This window comes from Arachis hypogaea, chromosome 9 (genome assembly GCF_003086295.3).
Source record: "Arachis hypogaea cultivar Tifrunner chromosome 9, arahy.Tifrunner.gnm2.J5K5, whole genome shotgun sequence".
Taxonomy (NCBI): domain Eukaryota; kingdom Viridiplantae; phylum Streptophyta; class Magnoliopsida; order Fabales; family Fabaceae; genus Arachis; species Arachis hypogaea.
Window position 1 is genome coordinate 6152352 of NC_092044.1, and position 26110 is coordinate 6178461.

Here is a 26110-nt window from a genome sequence, read left to right on the forward strand (position 1 = left end):
TATTTCAGTCTCTGCTCTCAGTCTTAGACCTTAAGGCACAAGATAGCAAAATCTTTAAAAATAATTAAAAAAGAATATAGTGCAAAAAAAAAAAAAGAAAAACATACAAAAAGAAAAGAAAAAAAATGTTCTTTGTATTATCCTTTTCATATATTTTTTTTTCAACTATAAAATTTGAGGACGAATATTTTTTTAAGAGAAGAAAAATGATACGTGTCTCAAATATTCGTGATATGAAGAGTTCAAGTATTATTTAGAAGTTATTAGATTATGTTTTTAGAATGTTCGATTTAATTTGATATATTTTGATTTTTGTTTATTTAGTTACCAGATTGGGCTTTATGTTAGTGGGCTTAGGGTTTTTATTATTTTAACCTAATAAGAAGTTATAAATATCTTATAAACTATTGTAGTCGTGATATTCAGAGATTAGAGCTGTGAAAACTCTTTTTTTATTTCATGATGAAACTATGATGTAGATAATTGAGGTTAAGTGAGTCTCTCTTGTTGTATCGAAAAATTTGGTAAAAGGTTGAGGAGTTCATTTGATTCAACTCCCAAACTATGACGTAGACAAATTAGGTTGAAAAGTTCCTTTCTTATTTTTTATTGTGTCAATAAATTGGGTAAAAAATAGAATAATTCTCTTTGTATTCAATTTCAATCTATCTATTTTTTTCAATTTTAATTTCAGTATATCTTTTTATTCCATTTAAATTCTTATTTTTATATGAGGAATGCTAGGGGACCAGCAACTTTTGGGATTTATAGCCATCAAATAGCCATCAATGAGGCTTTTAATGGTGTGAGATTAATGTGAGATTTCATCCAATGGCTTACTCTTCTTTGATGGTTACATGCTGGCCAGAATTTGATAAAATTGCTGGCCCCTAGACTTTTCCTTTTTATATTTATCTTTTTTTTATCAATTTCTTTTAATTATATTATATATACACTGAAAATCAATTATAAAATTAATTATTCATACAAAATGTATATTAAAATAAGTTACACAATATATATATATATATATATATATATATATATATATATATATATATATATATATATATATATATATCAAATATATATATATAGTGATTGATTTAATAATTAAGAAGTACTAACAAAAAATGATTAATGCAACTGAGTTCATTAACATGTTTTTGTTGGGAATGCACACAAATTATTGTTGGAATTTATAGGTCTGTGTACTTAAGGATAAATACGAAGACAGAGAGAGATTTGGACATCGTTATTCACAAGTATCTATAATTCTATATGCTGGCATGCTGCTGTAGATAAATGAGAATGATATATTTTGTTACACTTAATATTCATTTTTTTATTTTAGTTTTTTTTTTCATCATAATATTTGCATACATATTTTTCCTGAAAAATGCTACAAAGCATAACCGGATGTAACTTGCACCAATGATAACGTGATTCAATTAAAGGAAAAAAAATAATTAAACTCCTGAGCTTTTAATATCTAAATTTTTAAAATTAATAAGTACTATCCTAAAGTTGTTAATGATACAAAAATGCAGAAATTATTTTTTATATAAAATATACATTGATATTTTTACTCAATATAAAAAATAGAATATTTTATCGTTTTATGGATACAAGTTCAACACGCAAAAAGCGTGGTGATAAGATCCATCAATGGTGTGATAGTTCTCCGGCAATGCACGGTGAATGTGGTGATGTGACGAGCTAACAAGCGTGGAAGCTCTTTAACAATACGCAGTGGACGTGTTGTTTGCAAATCAAGCAGGTAGAATTTTTTGTGCTTTTTTAAAGAGTCGCAGCAACACCCAACGAACGCAGCTGAAGCTCTCTATAAATTGAGCTCCTTCATTTTCATTTCATGCATTCTGTGCAGCGTAGTCTGTGTTAAAGAGAGAATAAAGTGAGGAAGAACAAGAAAAGAGTTTAGTGTGTTAAAAAAAGAGAGTAAATATACAAAAAAAAATTAGTAGTTTGTATTTATTTAAAAAAATGGTATGTAATTATACGAGATCTGAAAAATATATTATCAATTATTTGGATCATTCTGATGATGTGAGTTGATAATTTTTTTATTTTTGTAATATAATTTTTTTAAATTTTGTAATTTTAATTAATATTAAATTTTGATAATGATATTATTTTTGTTTGGATTTAATATTAATATGTTATTTAATTGAATTTGTAAATATTAAATTTAATAAATAATAAATGTATAATATTATTTTATTTTATATTTGTTTGTTAATTAGTAAATAGAAAAAATTAATTTTTGAAATTATTTGTATGATGTGATTATTTTTGTATAGATTTAATAAATAATTTAAATGGTAATAATAATGAATTTTTTTATTATGAAAATAATAAATATTTTGAATTTATAAAAAAATTTGTTCGGATATTTGTTATAGTAATTATGAAGGATAATAATATTATTATATGTTATTTTATTTTTTATTTATGACCGTATTTATATTATTTAAACTAGTAAATAGATAATATAATTTGATATATTTTAGTTTATTTTTTATTTATGTGAAGCAGTACAATCAAATTATTATTATATTTTATTTTTTATTAAATAATTATTTGTTATAATCAATAAATATATTCAATGAATAAATATATTTAATAGTAGATATATTTAATTAAATCATTTATTTTTTAAACTTAATAGATATATTTAATGAATAAATATATTTTTGTTGTACCAGCCTAACATAAATTTTATGGTCTGTAAATTGGATCCATCGGAGACATGGAACCCGATGGTAGAAGACGCTTTACGAGCAACGAAATTCTATCATGTTTCTAGAATTGGGGTGATCAGAGGATTTTTCTGTTTACTATCTGCTTTGGTGAAAAGGTGGAGGCTGGAGACTCACACCTTTGTATTGCTGGTGGGTGAGGTTACTGTGACACTGAAAGATGTCGCTCATATATTTGGCCTACCTATGATGGACTTGTGAGCGGCTGGATTATACCTACACCGTCTCTTTCAACAACATGCCTTCATAAATTACTGAAAAAAAGTGTCACGCATCAGCTGTCTCCCCCTCCACTAGGGCAAATGCGACAGACACAATGTTTTGGTTACCATCTTGTGCAATAGCAACTAAAAGTGCACCTTTATATTTTCTGTAAAGGGGTGTGTCGTCAACCTGAACTAGAGGCTTGCAATGCTTGAACGCTCTAATGCACGGGTTGAAAATTCAAAATATGCGATGAAGTATCCTAACACTGTTCGTCTTCTCACTCCCGTTGTACAGGGGTCGTGTTTCTATTTGGATAATTGAGTCAGGCATCTTCCGAACCATGACCGAGAACCACCCTGGCAAAGCTTGATAAGAATCTTTCCAACCACCGAAAACTTTGGGTATGGACTTCTGTTCTGACAACCAAGCCTTTCGATAATTGATGGTGTAATTGAACATTGATTGGACTTCTGCAATTATAGATTTCACCTTGATGGACGGGTCGATCTCAACCAATAGCCTTATAGCCCCAGTAACTGTATTTGAGTCCAACTTGAAATGATCCTGTGAAGTCATTCCCATTGTGCACGTGTGCCTACTATTGTATCTGCGTATCTCTCAACAACCTTTTTTTTATATCAAATTGGCTCGGATAAACCAATCGCACCAACGCCCATACGTCTTGCATTTTTCATAGAACGTCTGTGACTTAGATTCATACACATTGTAGTAGACTCATCTAGAGATAGTGTAACTTCTAATTGCTGCGACGATTGACTTTCTAGAACTATATTCCATTCCAATCCTGAACTATCCGTCCTCAGGATCAGCAACACCTACAAAAAGCAGAAATCATCATTCATTGATCCATCCAAAATCTAAATTAACAAAAATGTATTATTCACTCATCACGTATCTAGGTTCGCATATTCCAAAAATTTCGGTGCATGCATGGCGTCAAGATCCAAGTTATGCATAAAAGGTAGAACGTTCATCGGTTGACTAACTACGAGATGAACCACTACATTCTCCGCTATTGCCTCAACTCTCACATCACCATCTTCGTTGTCACTATTCATTTTTTCGTACATTGCAGCTCTATCATCCTCTATATCTAAATCATTTTGAATTCCATCTGCCTCTACGTTTTCAAAATCAACATACAGCTCAATCTGTGGCTCTCACGTCTGAGTCTGTTAGTGAATTTGGAACATATTTTACATACTCGATTCGTCAATGATCGGCATAATATCAAACTGTATTAGACCACCAAAAACTATAATCGGATTTCGGTATAGAATACTACTCACTCTCCTCAACATAACGCCTTTCATGCTTTGACAGAGACCGTTCTGAAGCTCCATGAATGTCATGGTGTATGAAACTACAAACAAAAACGAATTCTGACACACAAACCTCACTCCCTCGTGATTATTCCGTAAAATTTCACCGTTGTGATACACTACTAAATTTGTAGTACCCCCAATCACACCAGAAACACACTCAAACAACTCTTTTCTTTGCAATGAAATGGTACTGAACTTAGTCTTATATAAACAGAGCACTCAACACACACTCTACGTTTTGCATCGCCATCGAATCACAGAGTGACATGCCATCAACACTCCCCCCACGAATTGAAGCTGCCATCCAATCACACTTCGTCACGTCATCAACACGCCCTATGTGTTGAGAGTGCCTCGAATCACGCATTGCCATCTCAGTAACACGCTCCCACGTGCTGCATCAGTACGCTCTCCACGTGTTAGTGTTTTACTTCTGACACGTCCATAAACATGCAAATACACTAAAAACATCTATTTCCACTCAATACACCAATATACTCTCCGTATTGAAAAAAATGAGCACAAAAATGCACTTTATTGATTTTTTTTTTTTTTGTGACATAACCTATGTCCATTGTAGTTAAGATGACTGTATCAGACATAAAATGAATCAAGTAAATACTCTCTGGACAAAAATAAGGGGGAAAAAAGTCTAAAATAAAAAAAAATTATATAGCAACGACCAAATAAGAGATTAATTACCACTAAATTGGTGATTTCTATCATGTATGTATTTTTACTATTTTTGTTCAAGGGTGATAGGTTTTCATTCTCTCATTTTAAAAGAGTTTGATCCAAAAATAAATTCCGTTTAAGTTGTAGCATATTTTTAATAACAACCATGTTAGATGTATATTAAAATCAGTCACTATATATTTATGTATAAATAAAATATATGTTATTTAACTAAATTTTAATATATATTTTATGTTTTAATATATATTTTATATTAATAACTAATTTTAAGAACTGATTTTTGACATACAAATAGTATTTTTATTTTTACCAATAACATACATTAGCTAAAGAGGTAATAATGGTTTAACAAATTATCATTTTTTTTTTCACTGCCTAACAATTATAGGCTATTATTGAATTACTGTTTAAATCATGTATAAACTACACATAAGATTGAGAACTATGGTGATAATTCTGTTTTGCTGGAACCTTTGCGTACCTTCTCCTTCAGTATTGATATTCTTTGTTTTGAGGCAGATATCCACATTTTTAATAACAAAAGTTCTAGGGGTGAGTTACTGTCATTATATCTGTCAAGTTTTTTCATACAAGATATTTGAATGATACTCACATAAATTAATATATTTTGCACATACACAAATCACAGAAAAAGCACCCACAACACACACAACATATTATCATCAACGTTCTTCTTTTAGTTTGATGAACTCGTTTTCTTCTTCGCGCTCAACTCTCTTCTACCCTTTCTTTTACTTATGTATTATTGACTTGAATTTGCTGGCCTTCTAGTATCGCTGTTTTAAACTTTTAATTATCAAAAAGAAAAGCAAAGAAGATAAAGTGTACATAAGTCAAATATAGAAGTCGTTAATTGCAAATTTTGCTAACATTAAGAAGTTCTAATCAATAATGAATTATTGGAAGATTACCAAGTGTTCTTATGATTGAGAGGGTTAAAAGAAAACTTTGCATTAAATATCTTTGTTGAGTCATGTATGGAGGACTAAGTTCTTGCTCATTAACTTCCAACGATTCTCTTGGATCTCTGCTCTCTTGATGATCCTTCCTCCAAATTTGAATATATCCATCGAATGCCACACTCTTTTACCATTGCTTCCTCTTTGTTTGGTAGCCGAGCAACGAACTTAACTGTCATCTTTGCATTAAAATGGGACTTCTTTTCAGTATTAGCTTCTCTTCCTTTAACTGTTTCCATTATCTGCTTTGAATATTCTTCATCATACCATAACAACACATGATCCGGCATAACATTCAGATGGTATCCAATGGTCATATCGCAGCCCCATTCGACGACGACGGAACTTGCTACATGGATACTTTCTCCCCAACTTGTTTCCAAGTAACATTCACACTCAAAGTTAATAACAAGTTCATCAATGATGCATGAATGTGCTTCAAAAAGAACCAGGGAGAACATGAACCCACACAAGTTATAACTTGGAGGCACTTGGGTACTAATTGAAGCTTGAGCAGAATAGTCATGGAAAAACTCTTGAAGTATGCTACCTCTAATAGGAAAGAAACAACAGATCTTCCCAAAATTAATCACATTATGATCTTCATTGTCTCGTTGTTCTTCCGAGACTTCAGATTCAGTTGTTAGTATTGTTTCCATCCAACATTTTGTCCTAGCAATGGCATCTTTCATAATGGCATTGCATGAATTTTCATCCAAATTCATGCAGTCCAGGAATATGAAAGTACCTGCAGGTTGTTTGGGTGTTTCACTTTCCAAACTCAATGTTGTCTTCAAAGATTTACAATCCCAAACCTGAAGACTTTCAATAGAAGGTGGAAACACTGGTATAAATTGCAGCATTTCACAGTGACAAACTTTAAGAACTTTGAGTTGTGGAAGAAACTTAATGCTTTCAGGTAAGCCTATGACATTGGTGTTGTGTAGGCTTAGTTTCCCTAATGATGATAACAAAGAGATGTTGTCAGGGAGTTCGGTTAAGCTATGGCAATTATCAAATTTGAGAAGCTTTACATGTTTGAATACAGGGCTGGGTAGTACTGAATGCAGAGTGAAGACCGCGTCTTGCTCGTGTTCACTGATGTCAGAAAGCATGATTTGATTAGCAAAATTTGCAGGAAGTTTTGCAAGATTCTTGCTAATGGGAAAAGAGAAGTTTACAAGGTGTTTAAGTTGCAGAATTGATGGTGGAAGTTCTTTCAAAGGAGTTGATCTCAAATGCAAATGAATTTTGGAATCTTGATGCAGAATTGGGACTGAGAACTCTTGGAGATTAGGACAATCATAGGCAACCACTGTATGAAGAGAAGGTGAACAATTGCTACTGCATAGGCTCTTGAGTTCTTTGCATCCATACACAGCTAAAAATTCAAGCTTCTCAAGAGAGAAAATAGAAGGGTGAACATGAGTCAAGCTTTCACAGAAATTGAACCATACTTCTTTTAAATTTGGGGTGGCTGAGAAATTTGGACACTCTATCAAGCGCTTGGAGCCTCGAAGGTCGATTATCTCTAAACTTGGTAAATTCTGTAACAATATATATACATACATACATTTAAGGTTTAGGATTTAACACTTAAAATTCTATCAAAGACAAACAAATATATACATACATGGTGTTATATCATGCATACCTGTACTCCATCCCAAAGTTTTTCGACATTGCTGTATGGCATGGAAATCTCAACCAAGTTTTTAGTCCAACCAATGGATGGTAAAGATTTCAATGGATATCCATCCCACTGAATATATCTCAAGCTATTAGGTAATTCAAGATTTATTGGAAGATACAAATTATTGTTTGTTCTCCTTTCCCCATGACCAATGCTATCAGCAAAGGCAAGTAACCTTAGATTTGGCATCTTTCTAAATGCATTGGAGCTTATATATAGATCTGTGGTTTGAGTCATGTCCAAGAATATGCTTTCAATTGCATCAGTCCCCTGACAAATAAATACAACAATCAATGTTAGTGTAATATTCAATAAGATATATTTCATATATGCTTTTGGAAACAATACAAAGAATCATTTTCTCTTACTTTATCATTCTTCAGTATGTCACAAACTTCCTCAGGGTTCCACAATCTACTTTGTCCCCCAGGAATTTTAGCAGACTCTTCACAAACAATTTCTTGACCCATCTCTTGTATCAAGTCATGCATTTGTATTCTCTTCATTTTGGTTATTGTTATCAGAGTCTTGTCTAAAAGGTTTCTTATCCCTATATTTGCATGGAAACCACAGGCATTCAATATCATTATTACTTTATATTTTTCTTCCCCTTTGAAGAAACATGCAATGTCTAGAAATATATTCTTTTCTGCATCATCCAATTCATCAAAGCTCAATCTCAACACCTTGTGAACATTTGCATCAGGAGTTCCTTTCAATTTTGTTAGGGCACTATCCCACTCATTTTCACTTTTGGAACGAAGAAATGACCCCAAAACCTTTAGAGCTAAAGGGTTGCCTTTGGCGTAAGCAACTGCTCTCTTCGATAGCTCCTGGAATCCATTCTCAGGTGGATGGATCTGGTTAAAGGCATTCAAGCTAAAGAGTTTAAGGGAGTTATGATAGTTCATTTCCTTGACTTCAAGAATTTGGTCAACGGCTCTACATGTAAGGACATGCCTATCTCGAGTTGTCACAATGACTCTGCTACCAACTCCTAGATAATCGTGTCCTACTCCGAGCACATTATCAAGAAGATCAGAACTATTCACATCATCTAGAACAATAAGAGCTTTCTTGTGCCTCAATCTACTCATAATAGTAGAGGATATGATTGTGGGGGTATCAATATGAATATCTTCTTGTAGTAACTCACAAAGAAGCTTATTGAATATGTATTTGACTCCATGCTTTGATGATTCTTCTCTTACATTTGCCAAGAAACAACTGACTTCATATTTGGGAGAGAACTCTTCAAATATAGCAGCAGCAATGGTTGTCTTACCTATACCGCCCATGCCCCATACTCCAATTACTAGAACTTCTCTTTGTTGGGTTCTCAATAAAGATTCAATATGTGCATAGTTTTGGTCCTTCACAAAAGAGTTTTCGGTTTCATTTGTATTATCGAGATTCAATTTCTGCAGATCCATTTGGATTGTGCTTTAATATTTTCAAGTAAACAAGGAAGTCAAATGAGGTTTGAGTCAGTCCTTCCGTGTGTAACAATGTAAGTAAACAGAAAATATGATTACTCACAAAATACAAAACATAAATAGGAAAATCAGATGGCAATAAAATCAAATAAAAGAAAAAGACGTAAATCTAGATCGTATAATTTTACATATAGATGGTAAATATTTGAAGTTATTAAGAAGTCACATGATCACTCAAAAAAAAATGTGGCTTTATATTATAATCTTAACTATTAACGAAAGATCTAACTAATCAAATTCAGTCTTCACATTCATACATACAGAATCAGTGCCCTCAATTAACATATACTTTCCATATATAAAAGGATGTATCTAGTCAGAAGAGTAGTTTTACTTTTATGCAAGAGCAAGAGCAAATGGTAGTTGTAAAAGGCACACTAGTGTTCTGACATCATGATCAATTCAAGTACCTCATAGAACCCAGAATACCTCATTTTGATTAAAATTCCGACTTCATTACATATCATTCTCAATAATAACCACCTTAAATTGAAAAATAACAGATTCTGTTTTCTACATAGATCAAACTAGTCAATTATAACAGAATAAGAATGATATCTAAACTCATTCAACTTTATCAAATTAATAATCACTCTTGCATTAAATAAGTAATTTTGGGTAATTTACTAATTTCAATCTCAAATACCACACAGTTTCAGGGAAAACTTCAGCAATTCAGATATATAGTCCATAAAATAGTGAAGTAGATGTAAGAGTTGAACAACCTACCTTGGATTTTGCTTCACACTGTTCTCACGTTTTCTGCGGTTCTTAGTGTCTCTGAATGGAAGAAGGCTAAGCTTTATATAATCTCTTTTTGGCTAATATTTTATTTACATGATACATCAAGCAAGCGTCTTAGTTTTTTTTGTCAGTAGATTAGATAACTCTCAATTCTAAGTATCCCAATAAATTAGACAACCTCCAATCTTAATTCTCAACTTCTCATATGTTTCTATGCATTGGGCCAAGAATTTAACAAAAGAAAAAAAGAGCCGAATGACACTAGCAATGCTACGCAACCATAATGATGTAATGACGTTAGACATGATTTTTCTTTTTTGACAAAAATATACATATTAAAAAATTATTAACTTTAGAAGTATTTTGTTTTAATGTTGTAAATTTAAGATGTATAAAATTAGTTACACATTAAAAAAAATAAGAAAGAGTGAGACTCGTTAACTTACTATCTTAAAATTTTCAGTTAAATGTAATATCTTCTCATTTTATGTTCTTTCACTTGATTTTTCCTCAAAATTTGTTCGGTTGTTGAGAGTTCGCAAGAGTGATCCAACATATTTGTATCACATCTGCTATCCCTGGTACAATATCATCATAAATCACCATGGATCACCTTTTGATATAACTATCTCTGTCCGATTGAGGTTTCTTCCTTTATTTTGTTACTTTATAAATTTTTCTTATTTTAGAAATTTTTTTCCGTATTATTTATATTTTAAGCAACTATTTTTTCACTATTTATACATTTACAAATTTCATGTGTAATAGAAAATTATTAAATTAAAAATGTTTGATAACAAAATTGAAAGCTAATTTGAGATTTACACTAAAAGATGTTCCACTCACAATTCTACTTAATTGGAATGCAAAATTAAACTTAAAAAATGAAAAACAAAAAAGCGCAACAGATTAGAATTAAGACAGTAAGAAAACACCAAATTAGATGCGCTGAGTGAATTAAAAAATGGAAAAGTATAGGTAATTAATAATATTCTTGAACAATGTGTGAACAATGTGAATTAATAGGGTTAAAAGAGTAAATTTAATAAGTAACATTAAATTAGAGTGTAGTGTATTTGTATTTAATTGATAATTATTCATGTTGTTCAAAATAATTATTGTTCCCCTTGCATCCCCCTTAAAAAATTGAGCCCTTTGAGAAGGAGTACAAGCTTTTTTTTTTATTTATAAAAAGAAAAATTTTTAACTTTTTAAAAAGTTAATTCATATTTTTTTTAAAAAAAATAGAAATATATGATTTTTTTGTTTTTTGATAAGTTATTTTATCTGTAAAAAAAAATTGACTTCAAAATAAAAAAGAGTTACTCTTGTTTTTGGCTCTATAAAAAAATGTTTTCTGTTTTTGTTGAAAAGAGTGGTCCTCCACCACTATTTTCATGCAATGTTCTATTTATTAAAAAGCCTTTTACTATTATTTTCACGCAATGTTCCATCTATCTGTTTTAATATTATATTTAATTTAAAATAAATATAAAAATTGAATAGTAGATTTAAAATTTGAGAAATTAAATAAAGATATTTTTTATAAATATTATTAAATTTCAGTTACCGTTTTTAAAATTTCAGTTTCCGATATTTTTATTTTCTAAAAATATCGAAGGGATTGAAATTTTAGAAAAAGAGACTGAAATTTTAGTTCTAATATTTAACCACCAAATATAATACTAAATTTCAGTTTTTCAATTTTAGTCTTAGTTTTTTTAATTAAATGCTATCTTTAAGTCTTTTTTTTTCTCTCAATTTGTTTTATTAAGTGTGATTTTAAGTAGGATTAATAAAAAATATGTAAAAAAATGTTAAATAATAACAAAGTATATTTAATAAAATAATTGAGATAAAAAAAATTAAATTTTGAGTGGATCAATGGTCAAAATTTACTGAAGTCTTTGGTAAGAAACATAATGCTTTAGGACAAGGTAAAATTAGGTTTGTCTGCTTTTATAAAATTATGGTAAGTTATTTAATTAAATTGTTTAGAATTTAAAAAAATATATATATATTGCCACAGGTGTAATAATTCTAAAATTGAACGTAAATTTGTGTGATGACTAAACACTGCCGTGGTTTCTAAAAAAATGGATTATGATGAAGAAATCGTCAGAGACTACAGATTTAATTTACATTTTATAATGATTTTTGTAGATATGTAAATATTGCAAATACGTATGTAATATTAAAAAAATTATTGTATTTTAATAATTTTAGATTCCAAACAATTTAATTAAATAACTTGACCTAAAATGATAAATTATAGTAACGTGATGTCTGGACTGAAATTATTGGAAATATTTTAATACCTCTGCTCTTATCTATTGCTCAATGTCTCCTTCGTAATTTCGTATACATCACAACAGTAGTTTCTAGCCAGTTTCCATTCCCTTTGGCTTTGTTTTCCACTTCACTCATCTTGAATTAATCGATCACTAATTGGTTTTGCCGTATGTCTTCTGGAATCTAAATTGGCTCAATATTCATACTGTGTTTTAACAAGACTTTTTTGGACCTAATGATTTTTTTATACAGTTCATAAAATGGAGATATAATTTAAATGAGATTGAAACGTAATTTTAGAAAAATATGAGGTGCATTTGTAAATCAAGATTGATGATTTTGTTTCGTAAAAACCGCCTCTAACTTGAGTGCTTTTTTGGATTTTTTTCAAAAATAAAATAAAAAAATCTATATTTTATCTATATTTTTCCAAACACCATTTTTATTACACTACATCTAATTATAAAAATTTTATTTATTTTTAATATTTATATTAAAAATGAAAATAAATTTAAATTAATAAATTTTAATCTATAATATAATAATATAGTAATTATTTTATATATAGTACGAATATAAATTAGTTATTTTTTTATTTGTAAAAATTTTAAGAGGTTTGAACTTGTTATCAATATATTATTTAAAAATAACACTTATTAACAAAGTGTTGTATTAGCTTTATTTTTTTGTAATAAATTTTAAGTGATATTTTTAACCACTTTAGACAACACTTTTTAAGTGTTATTTATCGCACATGTTGCAATAGCTCAAAAATATTATAGTGATGATAAATTTTATTTAAAAAAATTATATATATATATATATATATATATATATTAATTGATGAGTATGGCATATTTTCTTATATAAACAATTTCAGAAAAAAATTTAATAGTTAATCTATTATATTTTTGGTTTTAGTCTAATCTAAATATTTTTTATTGTTTTTGAAAAGAAATTTTTTTAAGAAATTTAATAATATGTAACGAAGAATACCAAATAAATTATATAAAAACCAATTAAAATATAATATAAAAACATCTTTAACAAAAGATGAAATAAACATTTTTATTTGAGTGTTCTCAAATAAAAAAAATAACAAATAGAAAGAGAGAATAGTATCTTTAGAAATATAATTGAGAAGGACTGAGACCAAAAGTAAAAAACAACTGGCAAGAACCCATTTTGATGGCACTGAACTATTGAAGGCACTGGAAGCTCTTGGCATTCAAGTTTACCCATCTTCAGCAATAATGATGTGCAGTTGCTATATTTCTATTATGAAGAAAACAATAATACTATGTTAATAAAAAAAAAACCCAATATCAACAAAATGGTAGAAGCAAAAATATATATAAAAAAAACAGAAGATACAAACATGATACAATATTAAGTAGAATATCCAGTCCTAGGTTATTAATAAAAGGAATATAATCAAAATATGTACCTTTAAACTGAAATTGCTGATAAGAACTATAATTGTAAATGGACTACACATTGTACCCCAGTTTGATCTCCGCGTTAAGAAAGCCTCCATCAAATTGAATGTGCAAAAGTTGTTCAAGTTTTTTCCTGTTCATTTTTTTTTTAAAAGAGGAAAATATTATTAGCATATCTTGCTGGCTAAAGCATGCATAAATTAAATTAAACTTATTTGCTTAACACTCAGTTATAGTAACCAATTAATTAATTAAAAGATTACCTCAAGTTTTCTACTGATTCAACTTCCATTAAGCTATTCTTAAATTTCTTTGCTGGAGGAACTAGTTCTTCTCCTTCATCATCAGATTCCAAGTCCTTTTCTTCTAACTCGAAAACTTGCCTGCTTCTCTTGAACCTGCACACTCTTGATTCCTTCTCCATATTTGTGTATATCCAACGGATGCCACACTCTTTTATCACCACTTCTTCCTTGTTTGGTAGCCGAGCAAAGAACTTAACTTCCAGATTTGCATTCTTGTCATCATCATCAATGGCCTTTCTTCCTCTGATTATTTCCATTATCTGCTTACAGCATTGTGAATCATACCATAATAACACATGATCCGACAAAAGATTCATCTGATATCCATAATAAAATTCGCAGCTCCATTCTATTAAGGACGAACTTGCTATATGGGTCCTTTGACCCCAACTTGTTTCCAAGTAACATTCAAACCCAAACCTAATGTCAAGGTCACCACCAGTATTGCATGGTTGTATTGGTGGAACAACCAAGTAGAATATGAAGCCAAAGAAATTGGAACCTTGTGGCAGTTGAATGCTGATGGAATTTTGTGAAGAGCCACGATGGAACAAGCCACCAAGTTTACTGCCTCTACTTGGCAAGAAATAACAAACCTTGCCAACGTTGGCGTTATCCTCACTAAGAAAGCCATCATCATCATCAACAACAGTGCATTCTTCATTTCTATTTTCTTCCAATCTTGGTGAGAGTTGTTGTGTTTTAGCCCTAGTGTCCATCCTAACAATGGCATCTTCCAAAATGGTATTGCATGACTCTTCATCCAATTTCAAGCAGTTTACGAATATAAAAGTAGTACCGTGTTGTCTTTTTAGTTCACTTGTGGAGCTTGACACTGTCCTCAAAGATTTGCAGTCCCAGGCCTTGAAGTGATGAACGGAAGGTGGAAGCGCTGGCACATATTGTAACCTTTCACAATGACAAAGTAAAACAATTTTGAGTCTCGGAAGAGTCTTAATGTTTTCTGGAAAGGTCATGATATTAGTGTTGTGGAGTCTTATCACCAACAATGATGATAACAAAGAGATGTTGTCTGGGAGTTCAATTAAACTTTGACATCCATCAAATTTCAATTCTTTTAGATAATGGAACATAGGGCTGGGTAGTATTCTGCGTAAGGTGGCCACTGAGTCATATTCTTTGTTATTAGGGTCTGAAAGCATGATTTGATTGGTGAACTTTTCAGGAAGAGCCATGAGAAGATCACTAATTGGAAAAGAGAAGTTTGTAAGATCTTGAAGATGCACAATTGACGATGGTAGTTGTTTCAAGGCAGTTGACCTCAAATGGACATGAATATTGGACTGATTTTTTGAAATTGGGATTGAGAATTCTTCCAGATTTGGGCAGTTGTAGGCAACCACTGAGCGAAGAGACAATGGACAATTGTTGCTGGAAAGGCTCTTAAGCTTTTTGCATCCGTAGACAGCTAAATAGTCAAGTTTTGGAAGGGAGAAAATAGAAGGATGAACATGAGGCAAGCTTTCACATTGATTGAGCCATATTGTTTTTAGATTTGGGGCACCTGAAAAATCTGGACACTCTATCATTCGCTTCGAACCACTGAGAAAAACTTCCTCCAAGCTCGGTAAACTCTGCAATGGATTAAGCGGGTAGATTAGGAATCCTTAGTTGTGGTTACTTACCAGTATATATGGGTAAAGAAGCCGCTGCAATGCATGTTGCTATATGAAATTTGAGAAACAGCAATTTTCGTAACAAAGAAACTGTGGTTTTTTTATTAAAATTTTATCGGTATTTAATTAATAAAAAAAATTATATTATTAGATATAATTTTATACTATTAAAAATATTAATAATAATAATTAATTGATACTTATATATTATAAAATTTATTATCTTCTAACATTTTTTTTAATAATTAAGGTCGATAAATATACACAATAATTTCATAAGTTTTTATTATTATTAGTCTAATATAAGTTTCATTATTTTGATAGTTAATTATTTAATTAAAAAATATGTGATTTAATATATATAAATATAAAAAATATTATGTAAATATAAAAAATTAATTATTATATATTTATATATAAATATATATTATTTAATTTATTTTAATATATATTTTATTAAATTAAGTGAGTAACTAAATTTTTATATATATGTGATATGATTTTATAAATATACTCAAAAACATATTATCTAATTTAATAATTATTTTTTAGTACGCATGTAACTATATTACAAACCCCTGTGATTTTATGTCTCATCTCAATTACTACATCGACGACAACTGATGTGCGTGCACAATTTAAAACAATGATTAAGACAATAGAACGAAATATTAAAATCAAGCAAACTTAAATTCGTAATTTTTTAAATAAATATAAAAAAATTATGTCATTTAAATTATAATTTATTGGCAGCTATAATCAATGTATAAATATAGATGTTAGGTAAAAAATTATAAATGTACATTTAAGTTAAATAAAATAATTTTAACTCATTATCACCATATTATTACTGTAACAAAAAATTAGGATCAACAGTTTTTTTTATTAATTTTGGCCAACATTTTACCGGCACAAGCATTGAATTATCTTTAATATTGATTTATATATACAAATTTTAATAAATATAAATATAAATTATATTAATTTATGTATATAAAGTGTAATAAATATAAATATAAATTATGTATTTATTTCATATTAATAATATTTATTAAGCTTATAATACTATTGAAAATTAAGAGTAGCAGAGAGAAATCTGTCTTATTCCGCTCTATTCTATCAAAAGCTTGTTTTTTTGGCTCTGTCCCGCCTAATGAGGCGGTCTTAAAATCTCATCCCGTCCTGTTTAACTGTGGACTAGCGGGTTAAGTTCGTCCATGTCCTCTTTTTTATTATTATCATTAACTATTAAATAATATTTATAATTTCATAATTATTTTAATAAATTTATAATTTCTAAAATCATAAAAAAAATTATAATTTTTATATTCACAAACATTAAAATTTTTGTAATTATAGATATTTAATAGACATAATTATCAACCAATTTTTTATCCAAAACATAATTATGAATATTGTCTTCAAAGTAAAATAAACATAATTTAAAAATTCAATTTTCATCTTTATTCTATTATAAGTTGGATTGGGAGAAATTATGTTTTGACAAAAAAAATTGTAAAAATATTTTCTTGCCAAAAAAACACTAAATCCAACGAAAAACCGGCTTCACTCCGCCCCACCAAATATTCGCAGTTTAAACACTACGAATTAAATAGATTTTGGCTATTTAACGATTCCAATTTTCTAATTCGACCTACTTTTTTTTTGGCAGGTTATACCAATTGGCCCAATAAATTTAAATCCATTTGCCACACCTATTAAAAACATAATATTACAACCTTAAAATGAACGAATTTTTTTTTTAATATTACAATCATAATATTACAGTATTTAAAAAAAATCCAAATAAAATGCCATAACTTTTATAAAAGTGTACCTATTATAGTTATAAGAAGAATTGGAACCGACTAGAGCTGGTCAAACTCGACGAAATTGGTCAAAACAAACCGATTCAACGGAATGTAAAAGTGAAAACTTTTAAATTGATGAAGATGAAATTTGAATTCAAAGTCTCTTTGTTACTACAAACTCTCTTTATTATTAGATTACGTTGTTTTTTATTATTTTAAATTATTATTAATTATATAATAAAAATATGTAATAATTTTATTAGATATTATTTTATATTTATTTATATTTAAATTAATTATATTTTTATTATATATAATTATTAATATGAATATAAATATTATTAAATATATAAATAAAAATATTATATATTTTTATTAGTTATAATATAAATATTTTTTTATAATTATATAATATTTATTAATATTATTTTTTAATAATATACATAATATATAATAATATAATAAATATAAATTAATTAGATAGTTATTAAAATTAAAAAAAAGTTACTTGAATATAAAAATAAAATTACAAAAGTTATTATTTAAAATATTAGAATTTTATATAATTATTTAATAATAAATTAATTATATTTTATTAATTAAAATTTATTAAATTTTGTTTGTTTTTAAAATATTAATAAAAATATATATTTTAAATTTTAATTTTAAATTTATTATTTATTATTTTTTATTTATATGATACCAAATCCAAATCAATCGATTCAATTAAACTAAACCAATAAACTAATAAACTAATAATTTGATCGGTTATTGTCAGTTAAATTTATTTTCTACAAAATAAAACCAATACAAACACACGCTATCCTCTTTAGTCCTTAAGCAGCGTAGGCCCTTAGAATTTACCAAAAAAAGAGACCATTTATATCAAGAATATGACTAACCTGTGGGCCATCCCAAAGCTTTTCAACGTTACTGTATGGCATGGAGAGTTCAACAAGCTTGTTAGGCCAAGAAGTAGTTGATAGAGATTTTAATGGGCATCTATCCCATTGAATGTATCTCAAGTTATTAGGCAACTCCAAGTTTGTTGGAAGACTCAATGTATAATCAACTCTTTTTCTCCCATAATCAATGCTGCTGCTAGCAAAAGCAAGTAACCTTAGCTTTGGCATCTTTCTAAATGCACCGGAGCTAATACATATTTCTGTCCGCTGAGTCATATCCAAGTATATGGTTTCAATCGTAGCGGATCCCTGAAAAATATACACAATAATGTAAGCAAGCTAAATTTTTTATACAAAAACATGTACTGTTTTAACTTAGAAAACGTCGGAGTTTCATTCTCTTACTTTATCATTCTCTAATATATCGCAAACTTCATCTGGGTGCCACACTCTACTCCGCTTTCCAGGGTTCTTGAAAGATTCTTCACATACAATTTTGTGACCCATTTCCTGTATCAAGTCATGCATTTGTATGCTTTTATTGGTAGCTATTGATATAAGAGCCTTGTCTAAAAGGTTTCTTATTCCAATATCTGCAAAGAAGCCACACTCATTCAATATTCTTATCACTTTTTCTTTCTCTTCTCCTTTAAAAAAGCATGCAATATCTAGAAATATATCCTTCTCTGTATCATCTAATTCATTGAAGCTCAACCTCAACACCTTCTGAATATCTGCATTAGGAATCCTCTTTAGTTTTGTCAATGCATTGTCCCATTCCTTTTCAGTTTTGGAATGAAGAAATGATCCCAAAACTTTCAATGCTAAAGGATTTCCTCTGGCATAAGCAAGTGCCCTTTTTGATAGATCCCAGTACCCGTTCTCAGGAGGATGGTTTCTGTTGAAGGCATTCAAGCTAAACAGTTTGAGAGAGTTCTCCTCATTCATTTCCATGACTTCATGGATGTGATCAACTGATCTACTCAGAAGAACATGCTTATCTCTAGTGGTAACAATAACTTTGCTACCAAGTCCAAGATAATCTTGTCCCACTCCAAGCAAATTTTCTAAAAGCTCAGAAGTATTCACATCATCTAGCACAATGAAAACTTTCTTACGCCTCAATCTGCGGATTATAGCAGAAGACACAATCTTTGGAGTGGTAATATGAACATGTTCCTGCAGCAACTCAGAAAGAAGTCTATTGAAAATGTAGTTGAGGCCATGCCTTGAAGATTCTTCTCTTACATTGGCCAAGAAACAACTACCTTCATACTTGGGAGAGAACTCTTGAAAAATGGCAGCCGCAATAGTTGTTTTTCCTATGCCGCCCATGCCCCAAATTCCAATGGTTCGAACATCCTGTGAGTTGATCAAAACAGATTCAATGGATGCATAATTTTGGTCATGTATAAAAGGGCTCCTGAGTTCACTTGTGTATTTCTGATCCAATTTTCGGATAATCATTTGGACTATGCCTTCAATGAGGTCAGATTCAGTCCTGGCATGTGTAATTTTATCCAAAAAAGTTAAAATGTATACACACCAAAGAAGAAGAGATTGAACAAATGGCAACAAAACCAATTAATCTATATTCTATGATTTTTTTTTTTATGATTTTTGAAGATCTATATTCTAATCTACCAATTCTTGTTGGTAACTATTTCATTTTTAATCTAACAATTCTTATTTATTTTTGAATTTCTTAAATAAAATTTATTATAAAAATTAATCTTAAAAATATTTTATATTAATTTAAAAAATTCAGTGTTATGTTTGTTGGTTCAGAGACTGATACTAAAATTTCTTTTTCTGTCTCCAAAATTTCAGTATTTCAGTACCTCCAAAAAGTGGAAGCCACTCATATAAAGACGTTTAAAACGTCTTTTTTTAAAGTGTTTTTCAATAATTAAAATTTAGCACATATAATCGATTAAATCGTGTTATTTTTGTCAAAATTAGGTTAGACAAATTGATTTGACCAAAAAAATGGTGAATCAAATCTTAAACTGTCTATATTAATATTATTTTTTTATAGAAAATAACTACAATACCCTATTATAGAAAATAACTAAAATACTTCTATTATATATATTAATTTTGAGAATCTTAAATTTTAGTCCTTTATTTTTCTATGGTAGGGTTAGGATTTAGAATTTTTAAAATTAATATATATAAGAGTATTTTAATCATTCTCTATAATAAGGGTATTGTAATCATTTTTTATAAAAAAATAATATTAATTTAGACCAATTCAAGATTTGATTCACCATTTTTTTGGTTAAATCAATTTGTCTAGCCTAATTTTGACAAAAATAACATGATTTAATTGATTATATGTATTAAATTTTAATTACTGAAAAACATATTTAAAAAAAGACGTTTTAGAAGTCTTTATCTGAGTGGCTCTCCCAAAAAGTAAGGACACAGGGAACTAAAATTTTTAGAGATAGATATTGAAACTTTAATAACATTTTATACATACCTAATATATCCTCATTCCAATTAATTAATTTCAATTTTACCTTTTGTGCAAATTAAATTAGAGTTTTATTCTTGTTTCAATTTTTTTCTTTCACTTTGTACCAAACAGAATACGGAGATTTATTTCAATCTCTGTCTCTTAGTCTTTGTCTCTCAGTCTCAATCTTTTCGTCTCTATCTTTTCACCAAAACGCTACCTTAGAGATAAAAACAGAAGTTGTGCATATCAAGTAGTATATATCTATTATATTATATATATTTAATTTTACAACCAAAATATGCCACATGTTACTTTCTATTGCAATTGGAATCAAATTTTTTCCTTCAAAATTAAGGAATTTTTCTCTCCTCCTTATTAATTTTACAACCAAAATGTGCCATATGTCACTCTCTTATTGTAATTGATATTAAATCTTTTCCTCTAAAATTAAAGAATTCTTTCCTCATCCTTACTAATTTTACAAACAAAATATATCACATGTCACTCTTTCGTTGCAATCAAAATCAAATCTTTCCCTCAAAAATTAAAGAGTTATCTCCTCCTCCCTCTTCCTTTCTCTATTTTTCTCATTCCTTCGACCACTCTATCTATTTTATATATCATTATCAATATCAATTACTAATTACTAATTACTAATTTGACAATCAAAATATACAACATGACATTCTTTAATTGTATTAAAATTAAAATTAAAATATTAATTAAAATTAAAATTGAAATATACCTATATTATGTATCATATGTTACTATCTAATTTAATAATCAAATATGTCATATGACACTCTCTTATTAAAATTGAAAGAAAAATATTTTTTTCAAAATTAATAAACTCCTTTCCTAAATTCTCTCATCTACTTCTTTCCATTTTTCTATTTCTCTCTACCATTTTTAATTTATATATAATTTATATTTTATATTAGTAATTTAACAAATCAAAATATGTTATTCGATATTTTTTACAATTAAAATATTTTTTCAAAAATTAACAAACTCTCACTTTCACTCTCATTTTTCATCTTTATCTTTCTCTCTCTTTTCTCTCATTCTCTATTTTTTCTATCTTTCTATTTTACAAAAAATAAAATTAATAAAATAATATATTTTAAATAAAAAATATTATTATTATCTACATATATTTTTTAATTTTTTTAATTTTAAATTTTTATCGATTATCTTTCTAATCTATATTTTCATTTCTCTTCTTTCAAATATTTCTTACATATAATTTGGAGAGAATACTAATATTATAATTAAAAGTTAGAATCAAGATTCAATTATTTAAAAAAATTGAGTTAATTTTATAATTATCAATATAATTTATTTATACTAATAATATCTAATTATATTTTTATATAAATAGAGAAAAAAATATTATTTTTAAATAATAAGTATAAAACTAATTATTAATAAAAAATTAAATTTTTTTATATAAAAATAATAACTAAAAATATTATTATTTGATTTTTTATATACGAATATTTAATTTTTTATTCAGAGACTTTTGTTCATCTATAATTTTTTTATAAAAATTATTTAATTTTATAAATTTTTTATGTAATATATAATTTATAGCATCAGAATAAAATTTACCATAATTTTAAAAAATTTATATTTTTCTAACGTTATTACCTATAAAAGTACTAGTTTTATATTTGCTGTGCATGTGCGGCGTGCTTAAGTTTATGACAACGCTAATTAAAAACATTATAGGCCATGTGTAGAGGACAGGCAGGGTTGGACAAAAATATTATTATAACTCTATTTTAATGGTGGGAATAATACATGGAACTTCTTAATCTTAATTATTAAAGAATATATAATTAGGTAAATTCTATCCGATTCTTCTTAAAATAACATGTAATTTATTTTCTATTATATGTTAATTTCTAATTAGATGTTATTTTAATCGATAACTATTTCTGTAATGACTTCACTCCTCTTCATTGTTTCATCATCGTCGCATCTTTCAAGTATTACCGTTTTATCAAGTATCCTGTTCTTTCTGTCATGCTGTCGTCGTCTTCCAAAGCATCACTGCCACCGTCGACACAAGCAACGCTGCTGTCTTTGCGGTAAAAAACAATATTAACACTATTATTGTTCCAATTTTACTTCTTCAAAATTGTGCATCATTACTTAGATCAAAGTGTTTCAATTCTCTGCGTTAGAATCAAAGAATTTTATATTGATTTTAGAAAAAAGCATATACTTCATCCTTGTTATTTTAATATTTTATAATGATGCTCTATGATAGTTGAATGATAGATATTTATGAGTCATTATATATAATTGAATTGTAGCATCGATCATAGTTATCAGAACGATGGACATGAAATAAAATTTTTGTTAAATGCGGAGAAAATGCAGAAACAGTGTGAGAGAGAAAGAGATCGCGAGGATAGCGGCGCTGCTTGTATCGACGGCGGCAGTGATATTTTGGAGGACGGTAACGGCATGACAGAGTAAATGAGACACCCGATGAAACAGTGATGTTTGAAAAACGCGACAATAATGAAGAAATGAGAACAAATGAAAGTCATTACAGAAAAAGAGTATTATCAACTAAAATAATATCTAATTAAAAATTAACACATAATAAGAGATAAGTTATATGTTATTTTAAAAAGAGTTAAATAAAATTCACCATATAATTATATATTATTGATGTTTAAATTTGTGCTCGACCCTACATAGCCCCTTACCAATGCAACAAGTACCTTTTGTTTGGTGTGTTAGTAAGTAGCTTGTTAAAATATGCATGTAGATAATAATTATAAAGAGATGAATGCTATGGTATTTAAAATGCGGTGTCTATTTATTAAAAAAAGTTAAAAATTATTATTTAATTTAAAAAATATACAAATAAATAATTTTTAAAAAATTAAAATTTATTACAAAAAATAAATTTGATAAAATTTAAGCAAAAGTTCAATAGACCCATAGAATTAGCCTTATAAAGATGGAATATGTTGGCATATAAAGACTGGACATTAATTTTATTAGAATATATTTAAAATATTATATATTATATAATATCTTAAATATATCAAATGCTATTGCTATTATGTTATCAACCAGCATATATAACGAAGAGTGTTAATTTATAAATCAGAATATAATTCAATTTAATTATAATGATAAAACTAATATAATATCAAACTAAATAAATTTAAATATATTCTAATATATTTATTATTTGATTTTTAATGAATAAATACAAAAAATTAATTAGCTAATTTTAGTTAATTTTTAAAATAAATATTTTTTTATTTTTGATTATTTACTCAAAATATAAAACATTTTTTTTTGCGATTCGAAAATTTTTAACTATTAATTAAAATTTAGAATTTAAAATTTAAATAAAAAATAATTTAAAAATACCGATGATATCAACTCTAAAAAGTTAGCTGCTTAATTTAACTCTACGTTAGACATAAATTAAAATAAAGAAGAGTGTTAGAAAATTAATAGATTTTTTAATTTGTAATCATTAATTAATTATTATTAATATTTTTAACGGTATAAAATTATATTTAATAGTATAAAATTATTTATTTTTTTATTTATTAAATATTGGTCAAATTTTAATAAAAATAATGGTCTCTATACTTTCGCTGATAATAGAAAAGCTCCCTAATAACAAAAGCACCCAAATTAATAATTACAGTGAATTTATTTTACCTACTATGGTGATGATTATATTCGAAGCCGGAGATATTGGCTGCTTGGAAGAGTGCCTTCCTCCACTGGCGCACAAGGCGATTATCCAAATTTCTGTCATACTCTGCGAACACACTGTAGTAGCTTCCCGTCTGCTTCCGAACATGCGTGGGTTCAATCCTGTAGAACACAGGAATAATATGGTGGTGTCCCTTTTCCACCATGTTTGTGAGTTCTATGATCTCAGCAAGTTCCCGCAAGCACCACTTTGAAGACGCATAGTGTTCTGAGAAGATGATCAGATACACCGAAGACTCTCTTATAGCTTGCACGAGTTCTTCCCAGATCTCACCACCTTTCTCAATTCTGTAATCTATGAATGTTTCGATTTGGTTTCTGCACAGAGCGTAGTGAAGGTGGCTAGTGAAGCCGTTACGAGTGTCTTTACCGTTGAAGCTGATAAAAACATCGTACTTCGTGAGAGGTGGAGGTGGAGGTGTAGGAGCAGAATAAACATCAGAAAAGGCCATTTTTGTTTTTGTTTGTGTCTGGTTCGGTGCGGTTTGGTTGTTGTAGTAGCAGAAACCCTCTTGGTTTCATGTGTATATATAATACATGATATGGTTTGGCGCCTTAATGAAGTGATGGCCATGCATAAACTTACTAAGTTGAACACTATATTGTCGTTAATTAACAACTACAAATTTGCATTATTAATAATTAAGAACTAATCGAGGGTCATTAAAATTTATCATTTTTTACTATCACTTTTAGTTATTAATCTAAAAAAAATGCTAAAAGATTATCAGTTAGTGATAGATTAATGTTTAAAAATATGAAATAAATTATGTTGTTGGATTACTAACTATTGATTAAAATTAATAAATTCTGATAATTATCTATTATATCTCTCATTAATTAAATATTTTATCTAATCCCATATACAAATATGAATTGGAAATAAATTAAGTATTATGTCTTGGAATATGCTATAGTTAAGAGAAAAAAATATAAAGAGATTTTTTTTTTTGATAAATAATTAGATACCTATCTAAGAGAATGTGTGATTTATTTTTATTAATTTTTTAAAGTTGATTATATATTTTTCTTCATTTTTTTTCACACAATTTTTTTATCATCACAAATTGTTCTCGTATATATCATTATATATAATTATATATATTATTTAGCTCATTTTTAATATATATTTTATATTTTAATATATATTATTCTTTATAGATAGTTGATTGTTAATATATATATATATATATGTGTGTGTGTGTGTGTGTAGCATAGTTGATTAGAATTCTATTATATATATACTAATTAATCATCAATATTGATTCTAGAGTGATTAAACTAATTGTATAAAAGTCATAAAAAATTTAAAAATATCCGTAATAAATTTTTCATTTTTTTATATTTGTTCTTTATTTTGGTTACTTTTTACTTTCTTTTAACAATTAAGGTTATTAATAGAAAAATCAACTAATTATCTATTTTTAAATAAATCAAAACGTTCATTAGTGTAAATTATTTAAATAACATTTTCTATATATATACTTTTACTATAAATAATAATAATGAGGATATAAAAGAAATTTAGTGTACAACTTTCTTTCTTAAAATACTCT

The 26110-nt window shown here is 28.0% G+C and overlaps 2 protein-coding genes across 2 annotated transcripts; both read right to left on the minus strand.

The window, feature by feature from the left end:
- Positions 1 to 5879: 5879 nt before the first annotated feature.
- On the minus strand, positions 5880 to 10066 carry LOC112710131 (TMV resistance protein N). Its single transcript, XM_025762243.3, has 4 exons — positions 9928 to 10066; positions 8071 to 9145; positions 7664 to 7972; positions 5880 to 7556 (listed from the first exon to the last, which is right to left on the minus strand). The coding sequence occupies exons 2-4, from the start codon at positions 9133 to 9135 to the stop codon at positions 6051 to 6053; spliced, it is 2880 nt and encodes a 959-aa protein (XP_025618028.1). The 5' UTR covers positions 9136 to 9145; positions 9928 to 10066; the 3' UTR covers positions 5880 to 6050.
- A 3150-nt stretch (positions 10067 to 13216) lies between these two features.
- On the minus strand, positions 13217 to 25128 carry LOC112710133 (TMV resistance protein N). The gene is made up of 6 exons (XM_025762244.3): positions 24498 to 25128; positions 18737 to 19832; positions 18329 to 18640; positions 13937 to 15573; positions 13682 to 13806; positions 13217 to 13509 (listed from the first exon to the last, which is right to left on the minus strand). Exons 1-5 carry the CDS (start codon positions 25004 to 25006, stop codon positions 13725 to 13727), a joined length of 3636 nt encoding a protein of 1211 aa, XP_025618029.1. The 5' UTR covers positions 25007 to 25128; the 3' UTR covers positions 13217 to 13509; positions 13682 to 13724.
- Between the last annotated feature and the right edge of the window lie 982 nt (positions 25129 to 26110).